Genomic DNA, 23,494 nt, shown 5'->3' with positions numbered 1-23,494 from the left:
ATGATGCAATTGTGTTGCTTGGATTGCTTTTGACTGCCAGTTGCTTTAAAAAATATTCCAGCTGTGATATTCATATAGAGCTCTACTCCCTGATTAAAATTCCTGCTTGCCAGATACAAAGCTCCTCCTCCTGTCTAAATAGCTTTGCAAAACAGTTTTTTTTCCCTGCAGTGCAAATCTCTCCCCGTGGGTGCAGAGCAGCTCTGGAATTCCTGTGCTAACTGTCTGCAGTGACATCTACTGACACGAGCAGAGATTGACTGCAAGGGCTAAGGGGCAAAATTTACTGAGATATTAATCCAGTATCTCCTCTATTATATTGTCATCTTCTCTGCTTCCCCAGCGGTGCCACTTTCAGTATTTGCCCAGCAGAATGGGAGCCACCCCTGTGCGTGCACAGCTTGTCCCTGCATGTGGACCCCGCAGGCAGTGGCCAGGACACAGGCCCCACTGTCAGAGTCCTTCCTGGCAGATTTTGTGCCACGGGGTTCACAAAAACATCTCCAAAGAAAGCATGTTGCATTTGAAATAATGCTGGAAAGCTGCTGCTCTTTCTCTGGGTGTTGTTCTTCCACTTCCCCTCGCCGGTTTGTTCAGTCTGCCATCGGGACGTGTATGGAAATGGCATTGCAAACTGTTTCTCTTGTATGCACTGTGAAACGCCTTGCAGAGGCTTATTAATGAGCAGTTGAGGAGCGCCACAGATACATTTGCTCATTTTTCTTTTCTAATGATGAATGCAAATTGATCAAAAATAAAGATAAATTAGGAAAATCCTTAAGACACCTTGAATCTCAATCCATTTTCTCCATTTTTGTCTCTGCCTTTCTAAGGGAGTTTCTCCTTTTATCTTAACTTCTATAGCACAACTTTGTTCATTGTTGTGCCTAACAAGTCCTTTGCTTGAACTAACAGAAATTGCACCGAGCTGCCTGATGATGATGATTTTGTAAAAATGCATGTGCATCTGTCTTGCAGAAATGCTGCTCATGGATTCTCACTTATTCAGGTGGACAGTATGAAGGTCACCATGAAGGATATCTTACAAAAGGCCTTAAAGAGAAGGAAGGGATCACAGAGAGGCTCAGGTGGGTTATTTATCGTATTTTCTAGAGGGTAGGGTGTTTTTCCACGAGCATATTTTATATCTCTTTTTAACTGTTGTGAAAGATGCTCTTTTTTTTGCTTTTTTTTTCTTTTCAGTGGGTATTGTAATTTTCAGCATCACTCAGAAGCAGTTTTGCACACAGGTTTGTGTTCTGGATGCTGGCAAAAAGCAGCGGAGGAGCTGCATTATGTTTGCTGCAGAGCAGTATATCCATTACTGCAAGTATTTATTTATGATAACAAAGCCATTTGCATTCAAGTCCAGCTAGTGGTTATTTGAAATGATGGGTGGAGGTGCAGCAAGACCAGTCCTTGGTGGAATTTGTATACTTTTAATTTATTGTGAGAAAATTATGCTTAATCTGATTTTTAAATGAGTTAAAAGAATTCATTGGTGCTCTGAAGAGGAAAAGAAAATGTTGCTTCCTGCAATCTTGTCAAAATAGCTGCTGTTAGAGTTAAGAGATGGCAACACTGAAAAAGAAAAGGAACATTTGCAGTACTTGCATTTCTGGTTTAGAGCAATGCTTCTGAAGGGTGTAAATGTGCATCTACATACGTGTTAGTGTATATGTTTCAAAAACATAAGGCTGAGAGATCTTTCCAGCAACAAGAAATAATTACTGTGAGAAATCGCACCGAGTCTTGTCACGCAACAAAGGAACTTTAATATAAACCTATCTATATACTGGGTGCAGATAAGGATCTTGTCTTTGTAAATGAATGAAACCTCCTTATATACCCTTAGTTTTAACTATGGGAAAAGAAAATAAACCCTGTTCTCTTTAGAAAAAGTAGTTCAGTGCAGTTTTTAAACGAGTGTATAATCTGTCATGGATTTAATTAGCTATCTTCAGATGAGAGCTGAAGTTTTAATAAAAGTTAGAAGAGATAACACAGTGAAGGACACGGATGAGCTGTCTCAAGGCCATATTCCAAGGGAACGATAAGAGCTGTAAAAAATGGCAGAGGAGAGCAATTGAATGAAGCAATGAAAATCTGATTCTCGTAAAAAAAAAAAAAAAAGAGAGAGAGAGAGAAAAGGGAAGGGGGGGGAGAAGAGAGCGAGATGCTGGTAGGGGTGGTTGTAGATGAGACCCGCCAGCGTCTGCAGCAATTTGGCCACTGGCCAGGAGTCATTGTTCACCCTCGGCTGTGGCGGCTCGGTCCAGATGTGCCAACTGCACGTTTCGGCTTTTGCCAGCTGACTGCGCCGTTTGATAACCAGCTCTCTGGATGCCCATCACTGGCCGCAGAGATAGAATTAAATGATGATGATCTTCCCACAAGTTGGGAGAGGAAACAATGCATATAAATCTTGATTTCATCTCAGCGTGAGAAGTCTTTATCCATCATCACTCATAATGAACAAGTCGTTAGCTGCGATGAATGGTGTTCCCTTTTTTTCAAACCCCTCTTTTGTTCACTTTTTTGGGTGACTTTTATTTATTTCCTGGGGTCAGATTTCTCTTCTCTGAAGGGAGGTGGCTAAAGGGTTCACTTAGCTCAGTCCTTAAGCTACTTTCCTCCTTCGTGTAACAGATGTTTTGCTCCCTGACCGATTGAAATTTGTTTGTCCTTTTTATTTTGTTACTTTTGCTCAGTAGTTGGACCTGTCATTTATTCCTTCAGTTACCACATTAATTTCTTCTGTCTTGGCACGCCTGCTCAGAAACCTTTGCAGTAAGAGGGTATATAAGCATGTATGTATCATTTTGGGGGGGGTTAATTGTAGAAGGAAACATTTACATTTACTTCATACAAATTATCCATGTGACAGCTCTTTGAGATCTGACCATCATCCCTGCTGTGCATATAACCACAGGTGAAGTAACAGAATTAAAACCTTTTGGATAGTTACATTTACTTTTGGAGATGTACTTGGGTCTCTTGAAATAGACAGTGTTGCTTCCAGATTTCCATTTAACCTTGTGTGTGGATGCATCCAGAACTAAGACCTGTAGTTGTAAGCTTCATGAGTTGGAGTCCCTCTGTGAGGACACTGATCACTCTGGGGATCAGTGCTTTAATTCCCATATTACTGAATTTCACAAGTGAAATATTTGCTTCATATTCAATTTTTAGTTTATTTTGTAAATGTTGGTGAGCACTCATAATGTATCATTGACACTGCCAGGTAATACCATCCCATGGGTGAAGGGACTTCTCAGATTATTTATGTATTAAATTGGTAAATCACCAATTAAACTTTTTGTTAAAATTACCTTCCTGAGTCCAAAACTTCCCTTCTCAATTACTTCCTTTATTTGAAACCATGATTCGTTGGTCAGCAGACTTTGGGAGCTGGGGGGGGGCTTTGGAGGGTCTTCCCTGTCATCTTTAGAACAGCAGAAAGTGCAGCTGTCTGCACAGAGGGATGCTTTGCCCTCTGGATTGACACAAGCCCTGTACAGCCCTCAGTGCTGCAGTTGCTGAGTGGGTGGAAATGCTGCCCAGGCTGAAGGATGGCTAATGCTGGGGATGGCACCACATGGGCAGGGGTAGGCTGGAGCAGGAATAGAACAAGATTTTGTCATTATTCTTCATCTGCCTCCGGATTCTGGATTGTTTGGAGTGGATATGCCTCTTACTGTCACTGAGAGATGCCCAGATAAATGGAATTTAAGATCAGACTACTAGCACAGTGTGGGCCTGTGTGATTGTAGTTCAAGTTGTTATTAAGCAGTGGATTAGGAAGCCCAAGTTCTGAATAAAAGATAAAGATATAACTTAGGGAAAGCTTTTCTTCTCTTTCAGCAACACTTCCTTTTAAGTTGATTGTTCTGATTTTTGAGAGGTACTAAAACCAAAAATAGATGTAACATGTTTATATAAAGCTTTGGGAATAGTTTAATAAATTAAACTGACGCTCTGATGAACTCTCCTGCACCTTTTCAGTGCGCCTCCAGACCAGGCTTCACAGAACAACTGAATTTATGTTTACAGCTTATGCTGTTTTCAAGTACCTGTATAAGAAATTGCTTTCTGACCTATTTTCACCACTGACTTACATGACATTTTTCAAATTGTTTGTGGGGAAAATGCAAACCTTGGTTGGCTGTTTTGGGGAAAGAGGAAATTGAAGGATTTCTGCTGTATGGTCAGGAAGGGGATGTTCCAGCGTGACCAAGGCTAAAATACTCAACTAGCTTTCTCTAATAATTTTGTTTAGCCAATAGTCTGAAGCTTACAGGTAGGTTTTTCAACAAGGAATTGAGTGGCAAGGTCCTGGAAATCTATTCCCCATGGTCACCTTTGTGAGTTGCTGACCTGCTGAGCTTCTCTGGTTTTGACTTCTGTTTGAGAGCGCTGTTACCACCCTTGCAGCTGCCAACCCTTACCAACCTCGTGGAGCTCCAGGCTGGTGATGGCACCAAGGGGTTCTCTTGATGAAGGGTTGCACAGAGCCCAGATTTCCAGACGTTCTGTTTCACCAACGTTTACATAGCCATAATGTGAAGCCTGCCTGTAAAAAAACAAACAAGCCAAAAAACCCCAAACCAACGTGTTTATTTCAAGGTCCCTTTTGTTGAAAAGACTAAAGCTGAATAAATACTGCCTGCAATTTAAGTTCAAGCCATAGATTATTTGTTGCAGGAAGATATAGGTCAGCAGAAGGAGATGGAAGTGGGGCACAACATGTATTTCATAGAAAGCAGCACACAGAGAATAAAAACCCCAAACCCAGCAATGTTCTGGTTGTGTCTAGCTCTATTTTGATATTATGTTGGATTAAATTATTGCAAACTATTCAAGCTCTTTCGTGTTCCTTGTAGCTTTCCTTTCTTGGTGTCACAAGGCTTTTCTTTCCTTTCTTGATGTCACAAAGGTTCTCTTTCCCTTCTTGGTGTCACAAGGGTTTTCTTTAGACATATGAACTGTGACCATTTTTAAATAATAGTGTTTGAGACAATCAACAGGAAACACAGGTGGTAAAATAACCTATATGTGTTATAGCTGAGAGAACTGCAGCCCTGAAGTCATTTTGTAGAGGACGTGGCTGTACTGAAGCAGTGCTTTGGGAGCCTGGTGACCTGTCCTAGCACAGGCAGCAGTGGGGGGTTAATGGGAATACTGTATCATCTCTTGCCACATGCCCAAATAACCAACTCAAAGAAGTGCATGGGAATGGCTGCAGGTTAGGGAAAGCTTGCAACAACCAGTCAGTGCTACATACTGGGAAAGATAAATCTGCAACGGAAATCGTTGAGGCAGATGTTTAATTAGTTGGAGTCAGGCTGGATAAATCAGGATAGGAAGTGTCTATGCAGATACACTGGTGTGCAATCCTCTTCTCCGGGCTGCTTTCATTGTCTTTTAAAACTAACTGTTCTTCTTGCTTAGGAAAGAAGCAGCAAAACCAGTCATATAACCTCGCTGTTACTGTAATGGATTCCCTTGTGTACACTCATAAAATAGAAAATGTAATGGATGTTTTCTTATGGTAATGAAAAATAACTAAGTAGAATACTTTATCATCCATTTGTTTAACCTATTGCGTGCTCAGCAGTGTGTATTGCACATGCATATTTTACATGAGAGCTGGAAATAAAACACTCTGGGTTGTGGAGTGAGCTCCCAGAGGAGACTGGTCTAATCCAGTGATGGACCACCTTGAGGGAAGCTCAGGGACATCTCATGCAAGAGAATATTCTCAAAATAGCCAGAATGAAAGAGAAAGAGACCAAGAGTGGGTGATACCCTGACCACAGTGGGTGCAGCAGGGAGGGGGAAAAGGCCAAAAGCTCTCTTCAGTGCTGCAGGGATCTTGCTGTGCATATCCATTGGCCTGGCAGTGCTGGAATGTTGAGAATGAAGGTCCTGTGGAAAGCTCCAACATCCATCAGTAGTTAAGGATTACTTGGTATAAACCCACCAAGTCTAGATCAGTTAGAGAATGTTTCTGAACATCGTGAGCACTCCAGCAGCTGATGGTTTAAATATAAAATTGGTCTGTAGTTTGGCAGCTCTACAGAAAAGGAATCACATGCTTGAAATCAGGACTGTAAGAACTTCTCATTCTTCCTGAGAATGTCAGATATGGTAGAGTCTGGGTTTCAGACAGATGTAGTAACGGGGTCTTGAAAAGCCTTTTTAGAAAGTGATATTTGGATGTTTTGGTACTGGATATAGTTCTGCTCCCTAGAAATCTTTTAGAGTCTTAATATTAACTTCCAAGAAAGATGGATATTAGGCTTACTTTTAAAATCCCATCCTCCTGCTTTGCTGAGAAAGGTTTTGCAGGTCGTACAGATTGTGTTGCATAACTGTGAAATGCCATTATCAGCAGAACTTGGTTTGCTTTACTGCTAAATGGTTTTCCTACGCAATCAATCTGATGGGTGTTGCTGCTGGTCTTGTACGTGTTACCCAGCGAGCTGAGCAGCTGAAGTTATGGTAGATGCATGTTTTAAATCCTACTTTATAGGAAGGCTCTCAGTTGGACCAAAGAAAGCACAGTGCTTCCAGGGTGAAATGCAGGGACCCTTATGTTCAGATACCGCAGCACAGCTCCGTTCAGGTCTGACAGCGTCCTACAATGTGCAGTAGGCAAGAAGATCTTATCAGGCTTTTTATATCTGCACTCCATGGAGGCCACATTCAGTATTTTCTATAAAATATGTTTGCATGGCTTACAATTCTAAGAACATAAGAAAGATGATGACTGCATTCTTGATACTTTTTGTATCTTGATTCTCAATTAAATACGTGCAGGAACTATATGTACACTTGAGAGTTGTCTTCCTTGCATTGAGCTGTCTCATCCCTTTTGCTCTTCAACAAATACATTCTCTGGGATGCCTTTTCCTCCAGAGCTTGACTGAATGGACTATAATACTAAAGTAAAGTAAGAAAGAATGCAGAGAGAATGTGTGCCAAGGCTTTGTTTTCAAACAAATTAAGCATTGTTGTCAGTAAATAAAACCTGAGTGTCCTTAGGAAATGAGAGACAAAACTAAGCAGTGTGAAATACTGAAGTGTTAGAATACTCCTGCCTGTTTCTGGTGTGTGTCAGCCTCTCTTCATTTGAAATTTCTCCTGAACAGAGAAGCTTTGTCTGATTAATCTCTTCTCATTTTAAGGAGAAATTCTTTGCAGGGTGAACTGATTATTATTTAATAGCTGCTTCAAACTGCAAACATCCCCGAACCAGAAATGCTCAGTCCTTTTAAGAACAAAATGCTGCACAAGTTTAATTGTTATAAACAATACCTTCTGCCAACATTTCGCAGACATGACCTGTATTTTCCGTAGGTTAGAGGGAGAGTTATTAACTTAGTATTCTGTTCAGTTTGGAGAAAGACTAATACTTTTTCTATAAATGAAAACAGCTGCTTTACAATAACATTCAAGTCCCCCACAGCTGTCAAACAGTGCTTTTTGCATTCTTTAAAAGGTGCAAAGTGACCGAAAATAGTCTGAAATAATCTTACTAGTCTGGCTAAATGTATTATCTCACTGCCACGGGAAGATGAATAATAAGGAAAGAGAAAGATTCAAAAACCAGGCATGGGACATAAAAATAAAAGCCTCTGTGTCGTATTTTAGTCTCTACAAGAGAATCAAAAGAATTATAGCTGCAAAGGCCAGTTAAAATAATCTGTTCCATCAGCAGGTAACTGGGAGCTGTGGCACACAGCACAGCCTATTACAGACGGTGTTTTGTAACGGTTTATTATTCCTGTATTTCAGATTTGTTCTCACAAAGTTATCCTTGAGAACTTTGGGAACAGAAGCTCGAAAGAAAGAGTCTGGCTGCAGACATGAAGTTCATCTTCCATTCAGGAAGCCACTAGGGAAAAGAGATCTGGGGGTTTGTTTGAAAATTTCCATTCTAACATATCAGTCTCAGCACCACTTTTAATGTCAAATTTCATGCCTCAAACGTGCTCCTGAAACTGTTTATAAACACGTTTTATTCAAAACTTACATGGGAGATAAGCAAAAACTGCAATACAAAGATAGTATTTGTGTGAAAAACCACTTATTGTCAAGCACCCCGCCAGGCCCAAGGGAAATCGCACGGCTGCTGGAACACTGAAGGTTTTCGTTTAAACCTGTCCCACAGTTTTTCTATTCCTGGAGTATCTCAGCGGTGCTGTTTGTAAATACTCAGCCTTGATGGTGTGCTGCTGTGTTTGATTTGTCTTGCTCCTGCTTCTCATAGATGCTAAGGAGAGCTGACGTTCCTAAAGAGCTGGGAAGGGGCACAAAGGCTTCGTGTCCCCATGGTCGGAGCGTGGGCGGGGGTGGCAGGATGGGAACGTGGTGGTGGCTGCAGGCAATGGAGAGGGAGGATAGGAGCCATTTGTAAGCTGCAGATGTGCGCCTTCCATGGATCAGATTGCCTTCAGTTGTGAAGGCAGATCATTTCTGTGGAGTCCTCAGCAAAAGGGGTGTCTAGAGCAAGGGCCTGGGGTCTTTGTTACATGTGCAGAAGGCCTTTGCTGAAACTATGCCTGAGCCTTCAAACATGGACTCTGCTCCTCATCATGTACACTTCTCCATTTTAATGATTGGAAAATTATTTTTGAATGATTGGAAATTAGGTCTTTAAAGAAACTAACACTATGACTTAAAAAAAAAATCTCTAACAACCCCCAAAACAGAGTATAACTTTTTGAAGTTCCTAAATAGATTGAAGTCCTTGGTCCCTGATGTGGTATTGGCATTAATGATATTCCCTTGTTACTCTCCATCAGTAAGTATTTTTCTTCTGCCAGAAGATTTAGACCCTGATGCCAGGCTGCTGGAATTCCTAAGAGACCTTGCTGGGACCCTGTCATCTCAGCAGGATGCTCCTCCTGAGCCCATCTCCAGTCCCCTGCCTGGCTCAGAGCAGGGGTGTCCCTGTACCCCCTAGGGCACCTAGAGCTGCAGCTGCCTTTCTGATGGTGACTTCCCTTTATGAGGGCATTGCTTGGGAGGCAGGGGAAAACAAAGTACGAGGAAGAGTGCTAATTTGGAACATCTTTTGGATTGTGCCTGCTGTTCCAGTTCAACATGGGGGTTGTTGGGGTGTTTTGGTGGCTTTACTTTATGAGGCATTGCTTGGGGCAGGAGAAAACAAAGTATGAGGAAGAATGCTAATTTGGAGAATCTTTTGGATGGTGCCTGCTGTTCCAGTTCAACCTGGGGTTTATTGGGGTGTTGGGAAGCACAGGATAGGAGGATCTGATGTGTCAAAGCCAGGAAGGAGCTGTTGACATTCCACTCAGATGCAGGCCAGTATGCTGGCATCAGTCTTGGGGCTGGGGTGACTGGAAATGAGAGTCCCACTCCTTGGCTTCTTGTGCTGCTGAAAGCGCTGCAGATTTCAGTGGGATTTGCTTCCTCATCCCTACCATGTAGGCAGGGGAATGGGACAAAAAGAAATGGCTGGAATAGGGCAGAAGGGAGTGGCTGTATTTTTATTGCATTTATTTATATATATAAAAAAGGAGAACTTGGAAGATAAAAGAAGCTATGTAAAACCACAGCCCTGTGATTAAAGCATTTTAAAGAGATGAATCACAATTAGAATAAACTGTCATTAAAACTTGATACTGTCACTGCATGATGGTAACAGGAGTTTAAATTTAAAAGTAAATATGTTAGAGTAGGCGATGCATATGTTTGCTCTGACTCTTAAGGAGATGGAGGCCCCAGCATCTGTGACAGTGAAAAGCCAATTAATTTATATTTCCTTGTGTTTACATGCATGCTTTTCTGCTTAATGGTAGTTTTGAGCTTCCTTGGCTTCCAGTACTTTGTTTTGGATAATTATAGCATCCCTGCAGAGTCTTGTGCCCCCAGTTACGAATGGCTTTACCTGGAAATACTTCAGAAATGCTGATTTTTCCTTGCATTAAGTTGTTTATATTGGCAGGATTTAGATTAAAAGGATCACCAATATTTGTAGATCTTTGATAAATACTTTCCTGCTTGTTCTTCCCCTGTGTCTAGAGGGAATGCAGTGAAAAAGACCTAAGTGAAAGGTATAGCCCCAGCTGTCCCCACTTTCTCCCTGTTTATCAGTCCTGTGGAGGAGATGTCAGGTCCTGCAGCCTCCCCTTGAGGGACCTGGTGCAGTAGTGTCCCTCACAGAGTTAGGTAAAGGTTGGACTTGGATTGTCTTGAAGGTCTTTTCCAGCCATTGTGATTCTGTGCAACTTGCTGCTGCCAGGTTACAGCTTTCCTTGTTCCTCCTGCTCAGCACCCTCTACCCCACGTTCCTGGAGCTGTGTTTGGGTCTCACTCACTCTCAGCCATGTTGTGTTAATCAGAGGAAGAATCACTTGATTGCTGGTTTTGGAGCAGGTTTTCCTCAGCAGTATTGGTGTGTGCAGGGTGAGCCCCTCTGTGCTGGCAAGGGTGGGATGGAGGCTGCTTGAAATTATTTCCTTCTGCCTACAAAATCCATCTCTGTTTTGCAGCAGTAATAATTTATTTCAACAAGCCCTTTCTCAGCAGCCTGCTGATGCTGAGCAGACACTGACATGATGAGGGGAACAGGGATGTTGGTGTGCATGGAACAGCTCCTCAGAATTAGAGTTTGTGACTGGTCAGAATAGAAATAGCTTGTTAGTCCTGTGTGATTGGGCTGGTGGGATTCTGGACATCAGCTGGGATGACTGAGTAAAGTTTTTCATTCCTGGCCTCTGAAATGAAAGTGAAATACTGAACTGAGTTTATTTTAGTGCTATTGGTATTGAAATCATACCTTTACTGGTGGTTCTGGATTGGTCATAAAGCTGTAATTTACATGACATTTTAAATTTGGCAGTTCAGTATTCGGATGATAAAGGTTTCTTTGTTGATTTGATCCACACTGATGGAAGAAGATACACCAGGTACATCCATGGGACCATCTTCTTCCTGTTGTTTTCTTTTTTTTAAGCCTGAAACACTCCCTAGTTGTATTGCCCCTTGCTGCAGTACTGTCACTTAACTGTCTCTAACCAGGGGAAAGCACCTTTCTCGCTTTATAATCCAAGTCAGGAAGGTAGAGACCTCCTGTTGATCTGCATCACAACCAACCATCTGAGCCTGGACTGCAAGATGTTCACACTGATGCCTTCTTACAGGCAGAAGCCTGCAGAAGGCACTTGGGGTGTGCTGGCTGCAATGTGCCCTGTCCTACCAGCAACCCTAGAGCTGCTGCCTGACATTACCTCTCGAATTTGTGATTACAAGAATTAATCTGTGTGTTGTCTTTCAGCTACAGGTACATTACATTGTAGATAAACACGATGAATTCTCTTCCTTTCAGCTTTATTTAGAGATCTATGTTGCTACTGCCAAAAGAATACAAGTTTCTAGTAGCAATTAAACAACACACTCTGTGAATATTCTGCAAGGGCTGGTTTGCTGCTAGTTCCACTGCATGGTTTCTATGCTACCCAAAAAAAAAAGCATTACAGAAATGAAGTGTTTGTTTCTTTTTAAGGGGCTTTTGACTAAATTCTTTAATTTCACTGGCTGTCAAGGTAGTGTTAAGTAAAATGGGTTTGAACTGCTGTAGTTTTTGTGTACTGGACTAGATGTCAGAAACCTTTGCCATCACTGGAAATTCTGTCACTCTGGATTTACTATCTGTTTCCCACAGCTGAATTCTTAAGCAGTGTGATTTAACACCTTGGCTCTCCATCAGCCTGGCCTGGCATTTATTTGAATGCATTACACCACTGGTTTCCATAAACTATTTTACAATTGTTTCATATAAATGACTGTTTATTTCTACAAAAACCATCTGTATTTCTGCAGAGAGCGGCAGATAACTGTATGTAAAATTCAGTAATGTCACAACAGTGCAAGTTAAGAAAAAACAGATTGGACTAGGGGAGGTAAAAAAAAAGTCTCCTGCCTGTGTGTAACGTTAAAAGTTTGTTTTCACTATTTAAATATCTTTATTTATTAACCAGTATTTGCATTTGTAATGATAGAATCTTTATTCCACTTCAGAGGTGTCGAGGGGCTTTGGGGATTTTTAACGGATAAACAGATTTAAGATGTTCTCGTAGCAGTAGGATTTGAGATGTAAACATTCTGGCTTTACAGCTATTTCCTCTCAAAACTGTTTACATATTTTCTCTTGTTTTATTGTCATTGCCAAGCACACAATGGAATCCTTGCCCCTTCTGTTGTCTTCTAAAAAAATCCTACAGCAGGAGGCCTGAGACCTCTCCGTTCCCCGTTTTTGTGCTCTCTGCAGTGTATCGATCCCTCTCCTTCTCCAGTCCTCCTTTGTTTATAATCCCTGCCCAGTATTCATCTTCTAGCCCAGGGTCAGTGTCCGGCAGTGTTGGGAAGCTGGTTTTCAGCAGTGCCTCTCTAGAGGCAGCCTGCTCCCAGGGAGGCTCTCCCGGAGGAGGAGGCGATGCTGCAGCTTGCCTGCTCCCAGCCGGCACCCAAGGAGCTTCCACACTGAGCTATTTTAGTTCCTCCATATGCTGCCCATGTGCTGGCAGAGGGAAAGCTGGAATCCAGTAGTCTTACACTTAGCGCGACTGATACTTTCTGACAGACTATTTGAAATGATAGAAATACATAAACCTCCTCTTTTTTATGACCTTGTAATAGCTGCAACATATTTCCAGCAAATATTTTCTATAGCAATAATAAAAAAAGTGATAACAAAAAAAATAAATATAAATATAGTTTAAACTCAAAAGAAATCACACTTTCAGAACCTAGGGTTGGAGCAGCGAAGCAATAAATCATGCATCCTTGTGGAAGGAGGAACTTGAAATAGGGAAGCACCACAGACATCAACATTAAATGTTTATCAGCTGTTCTCTTTTGACTACTTTCCTGTCTTACTTCTGTGTATGGACAGAGCCTGAAACACAGCTTCCATTCACTTCTCCTTATTTGCTATCTGCTGGGCGTCTGCTGCCATGGCAGTTAGGCAATGGCTGCCTAACCATCTTAAAGTTCTGATTTTACATGTGTTACTATGGAATTCCTGTGTTACTGTGAAGCACTCAAGGTCCTCCACGTGCCCATCAGTGTTGTGTGTGATGTGTGTGACACATTGGGCCATGCTCTGCACCCACACTGCTGGTCCCCACACTGCTCTTGTGTGAGTGCAGCCCAGGCAGGGACAGGGGCTGGGGCTGACTGTACAGAGGCTTGGAGATTCTCCAAAAGCACCATAGAAAGTTCTGTGGTTGTTTTGGGGGACAGTCCTTCACCACCATGCATGTTCTCTTAGCCTCATAGTTACTGGCATAGTGTTTGCTGGCTCACCAAGGACAGGTCTTCATCTGCTGGGGATTCTTTTGGTGGTTCATTGGTGGGGTTCTAGGTGGTGTTTTTTCACTATTCTGCTGAAATTTGGCAGAGTATGTGCTTTTTTCTGCAGCAGGTTTTGCATTTGGAGGCTGAAGATGTTCTGTGGAGAGTTGTCTGAGGAACTATGCCAGGAGTTTGACTTTTAAAACTAATCCTCAAACAGTAACAAACCACCATGAGCAGACAGGATTCACTGAGAGATTTGGTGGAGGTCAGATATGAAGATGCTGTACTGTTAAATACAAGGCAGAATATGTTGCCTATATCTGCTGCTCTCTCAGGTGTGGATGGTAGCAAGTGTTAGTTGGAGGAGTTCAGGGAGAGACCAGTATCCCATGGCTTCCTCGCCAGGCAAGCTGCAAAACTGTAAAATGAAATTGTAGCAAAGAGCAGAATTAAAAGATGACATGCCAACAAATGCAATGCACTGAGGGGGTAAGGAAAAAAATGAGCTTTTGTGGAGCAGGTTGTGCCTCAGAAGGCGATGAGCAGTCTTTGAGGAAGTGGGAGACCATCTGAATAGGGAGGATGGGTTTTATGTAGCATGCTGAGATTTCCCAAAAAGATTTGACAAAGGCTCATAAAGCAATTAAGCTGTCACTGGATGAGAAGGAGGATCCTCACATGGATTAATAATTGATTAAAAGGCAGGAAACAAAGAATAGGAATAATGGCCCTCCGTTATTAGTAACTAGGTTACTGGTGGAGTTCCACTGGAACTGGTAGAACCTGCATTGTTCCGTTAATGTGGGGCATGGAAAAGGAGGTGAATGCTGATGTGACAAAATGTGCTGTTGATACAAAAGAGGTAAGAATAGTGCAAATAAAAGCTGTCTGTGAAGCACTGCAGAGGTATCTCACAGTGCTGAGTGACAGGACAATAAAATGAGAGAGGGAATGTGGTGTCAATGAGTGCAACATAAAATAGTTGGTGAAAAGCAAGGTAACTATGTATACAGTGATGGGCTCTAATTACCTTCCACTGGTAAAGAAAAGCATCCTGGATGCATCATGGGCAGTTCTCTGACCATTTCAGCTCAGTGCTTAGGAGCAGTCAAAAAGACAAATTGAACATCAGAAATTAGGAAAGGAGAAGAGAACAAACCAGAAAGCATTACTGTGCCAGTCCATAAATCATGGTGTGCCCACATCTGAATTGTTATATTTTATCTCAAAAAGGATAATAGAGAAGTAAAAGAGGTACAGAAATGGACGAGTGCAAAGATGGATCTGGCATGAGAAGTGAGGAGTAGATGCTAAAGAGAGAGGATCTTTTCCAGTCTGGAAGAGACATGACTGGGTGCAGGGGAAGTCTGTGAAGCGTGTGTGGTGGAGATGGTAAATTACAGGAGGGTTTTATCACCATTGTTCATAGGACAAGAACTGCATGCCCCAAAAGCGGTGTGTTGGCAGTGACTCATCAAAACAAAAGGGAATTCTTTCTCCCACACGGTGCAATAAATTCTGGAGGTCAATGTTATGGAAATCAGAAATTCAGAGGTGTTTTGAATAGATGCATGGATCAGAAAAGGAGTAGGAACAGCTGACAAAGAGCACAGCTGGAACCAGAGCTTTAGTAAGAATTAGTGGAGCTCTTAAGAGGGAGGTAAAGACAAGGAATAAATAGGACCTAGTGAGGTGTTTTGTTGCAAAGACTAACACTGTAAAGTCCAGGTTCAGTTTTAAACTGTTTAGGGTGGTTTGTTTGTACTGGTCTTTCTAGTTTAGGTTTGACAATTCCACAAACATAAAACATTGAGGTTAGTCTGTCTGTAATCCTTCTTATACCCTGTTAACTAATCTGGAGATGGAGATGGGGTTTGCTTGAGGTTTTGTTTAAAGCCTCATTCTCTTTTTAAGGGTTAGTGTTTGTTTATTGTGCAGATTCAACCCCTGACCGTGGTATTCTTCATTGCTATTGAAAGTTAATGGGGGAAAAATTGCATTCCAAACATTTGAACCTGTAGTAGCCATGGCTGAACTTAGTTGATCTCTGGTGATCGGTTCAATTTAGTTACGATTTTTAGCCATTAGGCTGGAGCTGAATGATGGTGATTTGGTTGAGGCCAAATGTCTGTAGAAAATTGGCTGTTTGATAAGAGCCCTGTTATCAGAGGGGGATACTTTCTCATTTACATTTAGATGAGTATTGATTATTTATTTACTCAGAGAAGTGAGATTCGTTCCCAATCTTATCTCTCTCGTCTCTGCTTGTCAGCAGAAAGAGAGATAGAGCTCCTGACATCAGCCCAAGATAACAGCACTTTGTAGTGAAGATAAAAGTTGGAATGGGCCTTTTTCTAGTCTTGACTGAAAGGATAAGTTTTAAAAATTAGAACTGATGGGTCATGCTTTCAAAAGCCCACTCTGAAGGCTTTGCAGTTTAAATGGCAACAGAATTGGTTTGTTGTTATGCGGATGGCCATTCACCTTTTGTAGGAGAGCTGCTTAATTTGATTACCTGGTGGGATTCTTCCCGGGCACCTTGGTGTTGTACCACAGGAGAGCTGTGAGTGTGGTGTTGGGGGGCTTGTTTCCCTTTTTGCTTTTAATTCCCGGTAAACTTTCCACTGGCTAAAGGAGTATCTTGAAATATGGCACAGTGGGTATCTGTGGGCAGAAGCCATGGTGTGGATGGCTGAATGGGGATTTTCACCCGAGGGCTGTGTGTTACTGGAGGGTCAGCTCCACAAGTGAGGTTTGTGAGCCCCACTCCAGGGATGCAGAGCAGCTCCATCTGTGTCAAGGTTACCTGGTTCCTCCACAGCTGCTGGTCTGTCAGCACACCAAAACAAGCCTAGGAGAGAAAAATTGCTGTTGCTGGTAGTACTTGCAGGATGTAGTTTGGGCACTCACTGCTGCATGCAGGATGCTCTACCAGTAGCGCGGCCCAAGAATGGAGAAGACCGAATCATAGAATGATTTGGGTTGGAAGAGGCTTTGAAATGTCATCTACTCCATCTCCCCTCAAGTAAGGACATCCTGAACTAGATGAGGTTGCTTAGAGCCCTGTCCAACATGGTCTTGATGTTTCCAGAAATGGTGCTTCTACCACCTCTCTTCTACTACCACAATCTAATGCCTCAGGCAAGCGGAGCTGGTGGGGAATGAAGCTAGCTGTCATTCCTCCTGGGGACCTGGGTGCCCTCTAGGTCCTCAAACACATCTCTGTTGGTTTTTGAATAAAAAGAGTTTCCTTGAAGGTGTAGCCACTTCTCTTCCACCATTTCAGACTTATTTCAGACTGCTGCCATGGTTCCCTCCTTCATCTCCAGACACATGAACACTTGTTTCTCCAGCCATACTTGCTTTCACCCAGCAACTGTTTCTCTCTCTCCAAATATTTGTGACAGAATTACAGAGCTAGAATAAGGATTTGTGGTGTCTGGGTACTTTGCCCTGGTAACTTCCATTTTAACATGCTGCTGGTGGAACACACTGCACACGGTTTACTCCCCCACCTTGCTCCAGTGCACAGCACTGGGTGAGAACCCTGGGCTGCAGCCCCAGCTTGATGCTTCTGGGTGCAGGATGTGCGGGAGCTGCCTTCCCTGCAGCCAGCCAGAGAGCTCTGCTTGGGTCATGGGCCAGGCACATCCATGCCAGGATTTTAAAGGTTTATTTTACAAGCGCGTGGAGCTTTTGCATCAGATTACAGAAATCCATAAACCCCAGCTTTGGCACTGCCACTTGAAATTTTGTTGAATTTCCCAGAACATTATTCTGTGAGGAGACCATTAAATTACTTAACACTTCTGCTGCAGTGACATCATTTGAACTGGTGAGAGAAGCCTGATAGTAAAACTCCTCTACAGAATCAGCCTGACATTTTTCATCTGTTGTGAAGCAGAGGTCATGTAAATGTGTGCAGATGTTTAAAATACATTATTTCAGAGCTGATAATAACTACAAATCCATCTACATTTAAAAAATTAATTTCTTAGTATTTTCTGTTTTAGAGGAGTTATTTGTGTGGAAGGATGCCTTAGTTTCTGATCTTTAGCTCCATTTCATCACTTTATTAACAGAGACTTACCACAGTCTTGACACAAACTGGGTAAAACGATTTACCTGCTCGCAGAGTTCTTAGATTGCTCCAGACACAAACCATCCCTTGCCATTGGTGTGGTGGTGGTGAGGGATGTGGCTCTCCACAGGATGGTTGGAAGCCTGTTTAGCAGCATGAGGATTATTTCTGAGATGAGTGATGATGTTCTTTTGAGTGAGTCCAGCTGGTGGATTGGTAAACCACTGCCAAGCTCCAGATTTTAACCTTGTCCCCTTGTTGTCATGTGCATATGATTCTGATAATTTTAAGGCTTGGCTAGTGTTGATGTCTGGTTTTTCGCTCCATCCCACTGTCTCAGTAGCACAGAGATGAATCTGTCTCTCCACACTGGAGAGTTCAGCGTGGGGCTCAGTGCTGCTCCCCTGGGACACAGTGGTAGATGCTGGTGTCAGCAGATCCTGGTCCTGGTAATTGTGGGCTGAGGCTCCAGGATTGGTAGGAGCACAGAGTGAGGGATAAGGTAGCAGGTACCAAGAACACACACATTCATGTGGGAACCAGTGCCTCTGCTGGCTCTGTCAGTGCTGGGTGTCGTTCAGCATTCAAGTGCAGTTTGGGCACCTCTGGAATGTAGGACCAGACAAAGCAAGCAGGTTTTACTGTCACTGAGTCTGTTTTTAAACCTGCACCGCTTTGTAAATACAAATCGATTTACCGCTTTGGTATTTGTTTCAATTCAGTGTATTTTGCTTCTGCCTAACAAGCCAGGCCTCTCTTTATTTAATTTATTTCAGATTTTTAATCACATTTCCAGTAGCTGGGAGAGGAGGAGCACTGGTGCTGTAGACATTTGCCTTTCTGTTTGCGCCGGGCTGAGCCATCTCTGCTGTTCCTCACGTGCGGTTGGGTCTCTAAATGCTTCCACCAGCCACACATGCAGTTGCTGACTGCGCTGGGCAGGGAGCAGTTGTGCTTTCCTCCTGTGGCCTGCCGGCAGCCCGGCTCCACAGCTGCTCCGAGCGGCACCGGGAATAAGGGGGCTCCATTTTCCCGAGCAATAATGTTCCACTTCGGGAGCAGAGTGCGCCTGGGCCATGCAGCGAGCACTTCCCAGGGCTTCTGGGGAGACAAGATGAGAAGCTGTAATTGAAATTCTGCTGTAGTAAATTTAAAATTAATTGGCTAACAAATTCCATTTCTTAGGCATGCCATCTGAGGCTAAAATACTTAATTTTTTTATATGCTTTAAATATTTCATCATATACTATCATAATTCAAAGTCAGGAAACATTCAGAAATATTTTAAGTACTGCTAAAGAGGGAATAGATTTCGTTATTTCACTACTTCTTTTTTTTTTCTGTTACATTAAGACCTGTTTAAAGGTGCTCTGCTTCACTTGCATTTTTCAGGTGTCTGTTTAGTGTTATTTTACCAAATTATAGAGAAATTACACAGCTGAGAAATCTGTGTCCACTTCATTTCTCAGCTGTGAGCAGGAGTAGAGGTCTGCTCCGCACTGCAGCAAGGACAGGAGCTCATCTGCCTCTACCATCTCCTGCCTTTGGAGGTGGTTTTTCTATTGCTTGGGGTTCCATGTGGAGTCTGGCTGATTCCAGTTACCCCACTCAGCCTACTGGGTTCCCTCACACCTGCCGTGGGGACAGCAGGCCTGGGACTGACTGGAATTGTGTTAGGCTGTCCTTTTTTAATTCCAGTTAAGGTGCAGAGTTTAAGAACCCATTCAACTGAAAGTTGGTTGGTTTGGGGTTTTTTAATAGTTGCCTAATTTTTGTTAAAACTTTGGGTTTTCTATACCTGTTCTGTAGTTGAGAAACAGAGTTTTAAATACTATCTTTCCTTTGGTTATTTGGTTTGAGAAGAAGGAAGTTGGCAGCTGAATCTCGAAGATCTACAGTTAAATGCAATGTATATGAAAAGAATTTATTGAGCAGCGCCTGTATGTGCTTATGTTTGATGCAGTTCAGTGGTAACTGTGAACTGATCTCTGGAAAATGGTAAAATCCATCTCTCTGACCCTTTCTGCTCCTTGCAGCCGTTGAGCTGTGCAGTGATGCAGAAATCCACCCGGCACATTGTCTGGAGTCAGGCTGGGAAGCAGGACCTGCTGCTGTGTGAGGAAATCCTCCCCCTGCACTCCAGAAGTACAGCTTTTGGAGAAATGCACCTTTGGCAGAGATAGAAATTGCCAAACAGGGTGTCATGGAGATTGTTTTCATGGCAAAATGCAATCCATAAAAGAAGGGCTGCTGTCCTTCCCAGGCTGCAACAGCCTGACCTACACACCCAGGCTGTTCTCAGCTTTCCAAGTCTGTGGAGGCTGTGAGTGAGAGTCTGGTTGAGCCTGTTCTCCAGAAGCAGGTTTTAACCTCAGAGTGGAAGAGTGATGTGCTCAGGAAGGCAGGGTGGCATTTCCCTGGGCCACCTGTGGCTGGTGGAGCTAGACTGGGATGTGCAGGACAGGGCTTTGTCCCCCAGCAAATAGCGCCCAGGGTCATGGTTGCAGCAGTCAGTATTCAGTCTAAAGAGAGCCACAGGGAGGGCAGAGCAAACACACTGCTTTTTCACATCAGGAAAGGTACCCAGGTAATACAACATCAATATACAGCAAGGTCTGAGCAGGTATTTCTTACAGCAGGCAATACCCCTGTCTTGCAGGGTGGGGAAGGTAACACAGGCTCATCTGGTGTAGCAATGATACAGAACTGTTGGACAGACATCAAGGTAGCATTGTTAGACAGCTGAAGATGACTGAAATGTGTTGCTTCCTTGCACACCATCCTCCACCTTTTTATGGCAGGCCCCTTCCCTTTGGCAAAGAACTTTGAAAAAGAAACTTCTACCTGCCTTACTGCTCGGCTACAAGTAATCTCATGTTAGTTGAACGTGATAAGCCATCACTTTGTTAGAAAACAGATGATTTTACAAGTTACTTTATGTTTCAGGTCCTCAGTATCGGCTGGAGAAGCAGAGTGAACCTAATGTCCCAGTAGATTTAGACTGTACCTTGGAGAGCCAGAGCACTTTGGAATTCTGCCTTGTCCGGGAGAACAGTATGTTTCCCCTTTTCACTTTTGCTCTTGTAAATTGCTTTAACTCACATAAGTTATGTATTTTGGAATACAAGCTGTGCTGTCTGGGCAAGTAAGTTTTGACGAGACTCTCTTTCCTGAGGCACTTCTCAGTTGTGCCAAAACAATATTCCAGAGGGAAATGATGGATTTCATACCTTCTAGTAAATAGTCTGCATCCTGTTTATCACTTCATGATTAATCTTTCTCTGTTAAACTCTGCTCTGTAAAGTTACAACCAACCCTGGAAAACACTGGAAATATGAAACTTTTTCTGTTGTAGGCATTGTTTAGTGGATGCAGTGACTGCTCTGCAGTGTTATTTTGCCATGTCAATATGGCTGCTAGAGGCACTGATTTTCTCCTAATAGAATTTAAAGAAATTAGCCATGCAAACGTAACTGGAGCAGTCTGGTGATTTTTAAAGTGCTACACAAATAATCTTCTCTCCAGCTATGCTCAAATATTTTTATTCTGTAACTGTTTTAATGGTCCTAATATTATCTCCTGATTTACTCCTTTACAAGGAATTATATGAAACTTAAAAAAAAAAAAAACCACAAACCAAACACCCAACATTTAGTATTGATTTGTGTTTGGCCTCTGTAGCATTTCAGTCTGTCCTTCATTCTTTCTGACAGCCATGCTCTCAGTTTGGGGATTTATTTTTTTCCAATTTTAATTAAACTGTAAAACTGTTGATTATACTAAAGAGGAAACCAGTAACGTTTGTGCTCTCACCCGAGACCATATGCAGAGTGTTTGCTGCTAACAATCATAGTTAGAACCCATTTGGAATGGAATAGAATAGAACAGAACAGGTTGGAAGAGACCTTCAAGATCATCGCGTCCAACCCATCATCCAACACCACCTAATCAACTAAACCATGCAACCAAGCACCCCATCAAGTCTCCTCCTAAACACCTTCAATGATGGTGACTCCACCACCTCCCCTGGCAGCACATTCCAATGGGCAATCATTCTCTCTGTGAAGAATTTCTTCCTAACATCCAGTCTGAACCTCCCCTGGCACAGCTTGAGACTGTGTCCTCTTGTTCTGGTGCTGGTTGCCTGGGAGAAGAGACCAGCCCCCGCCTGTCTACAACCTCCCTTCAGGTAGTTGTAGAGAACAATAAGGTCTCCCCTCAGCCTCCTCTTTGAAGTAGTAGAGGAGTTTTCCCTTTCTTTACAAAGACTTAGACCTTTCAATTTATGCCTTTGGGCTATAGCATTTTATATTTTGTCCTAGAATGACAGCAGAGCATCCCTGAAGTAGCTCCAAATTGCAGTGGCAAGTAGTAAACTGTGCTCCCGTTTCAGGCATAGCAGAGGTGGGACGCAGTTGGCATGAGCTGTCTGGTGGTACCTCAGTGCTGGGGCTGAGGCTAAGCACTCCCAGTTTGGACTGCCATTCTCCATAGAGTGGGACATGCTGCCAAAATATTCTTGATGGTTCATTTCTTCAGAAGATGGTTCTAAGGAACTGTAGGAGAGAATGTGGCAGAAGGTAGCGGGGGTGCTGTGCATGAGGAAATGGAGCAATTTTAGCCTGGCTAATCAAGTTGTACTCTTCCACAGGCCAGAATTCCCTGACGTCTGCATCCTGGCTATTATTTTTGTATCGATTTTTTTAATCTATGAAGATGCATACTAGTCATAGTTTCATAGTTTTGATTAAAAATAACATTTCCTTTACCCAGGCCCTGTAATTAAAAGTATATTGTATGTACTGCATTCGTCATCAGCTGCAGAGGGATCCATGCTGTGGCTTGTAGCTTTATCTGCTGATGCTCTTAGCCCTCATGAGTGATTAGGTTCAGACTGCACCACTACCTTAACAGTAAATCTGTCTAAGTTTTCAAGTAGTTTAGCAGGAGGCATTCAGTCTGCTCTGCATCAGAGGCAACTGCTCCAGGACAGCCTCAAAGGCTTTTCTCAAAATAGATGTCAGTTGTAGTGTTGAGGGAACACTTTTTTCCTCTCCCCGAAGTCCTTCTGCAGTGACTGCTCGTTTTCCTTCCTAGGCAAAGGGGCACAAAAACAAGAGCCTTAGTAGAACAGGACGTAGAAAGGTGTAGGATAGATCACTCAGGCTGTCGAATCAAAAGTCCTCTTAATTCCTAAGCTCTCCTGGCCCTTGTTAAGCAAATCAGCCGATGCCAGTCTAAGAGCATGACCTGGAACATCACTAGGTCAGCGATTTCCCGGTACTGGGGAACGCCCTGGGCTGGACCTCAGAGCTGCCAGAGCTCCCATGCTCCCAGTGCTGCTGCAGTCACCACCTCTCCTGCTGTGATCGCATCACGTTGGTAGTGGTGGCTTTCTGTCCAGTTTGTGGCTCGTGTATCTGTCAGCCAGCCCCTGAAAAAGCGAAGGTAGAGAAGGCGCTTTGCAGAGTTCAAGAACACATCACTGCTTTAGTTTGTTCAAGGCTGACAGCAACCCAGGCAAAGTAATAAATGCTTGCATGGATTCTGTCTCTGTGCTGCTGTGCTGTTCCTGGGTGTTTTCTGAATGCATACCAAACTTGAGTAAGGACTGCAGGAGAAATCTTCTGCTTATAGTTTCTCCACTAAAATGTGGGTGAATTTAAAGTGTTCTTTCACATATTCCCCCAAGCAGGGCCAGTGCAACACCCACACAGTTAACTCTCTGCATGCATAGATGTTCAAGGACAATACAGTATATAAGATCAGTTATAATTCATGTGCTGTACATAGCCTGGTTCCCCAATGAACAACAAGAAATTGGATTTTGTGGTGCTTAAGGAGCTCTCTTTTGGCAAGGCATTAGAGTAGAAATATTGACAGTTTTACGCTATTAATAAAATAATAGCTTGAAAACCCTAACATCAAAATGAAATATTCCTTTTGTGCATTCTGTTTGCATCTGAAGTACTTTTAGCTTAGATATGCCAGGCAGGAAAAAAACCCAACAACCTCTGTTATAACAGCTATTATTTGTAAATGTGCTCTTCAAAGTCTCATATTCATTTATAAATATATGTATAT

General features: G+C 42.8%; 1 protein-coding gene across 3 annotated transcripts in view; it reads left to right on the top strand.

The window, feature by feature from the left end:
• MAPKAP1 (MAPK associated protein 1) overlaps positions 1 to 23,494 on the top strand; it is a 107,057-nt gene that overhangs the window by 57,698 nt on the left and 25,865 nt on the right. For 2 of the 3 annotated variants that reach the window (XM_054174322.1, XM_054174321.1), the window contains exons 7-8: positions 979 to 1,088; positions 20,357 to 20,464. In XM_054174322.1, coding sequence (XP_054030297.1) covers positions 979 to 1,088; positions 20,357 to 20,464 — 218 coding nt within the window. The remainder of the gene's footprint in view (positions 1 to 978; positions 1,089 to 20,356; positions 20,465 to 23,494) is intronic. The other variant, XM_054174324.1, reaches the window with a different exon arrangement.

This window comes from Dryobates pubescens, chromosome 29, assembly GCF_014839835.1.
Source record: "Dryobates pubescens isolate bDryPub1 chromosome 29, bDryPub1.pri, whole genome shotgun sequence".
NCBI classification, from domain to species: Eukaryota; Metazoa; Chordata; class Aves; order Piciformes; family Picidae; genus Dryobates; species Dryobates pubescens.
Note: the sequence above shows the minus strand (reverse complement) of the source record. Positions and strands in the feature narration are given on the sequence as shown.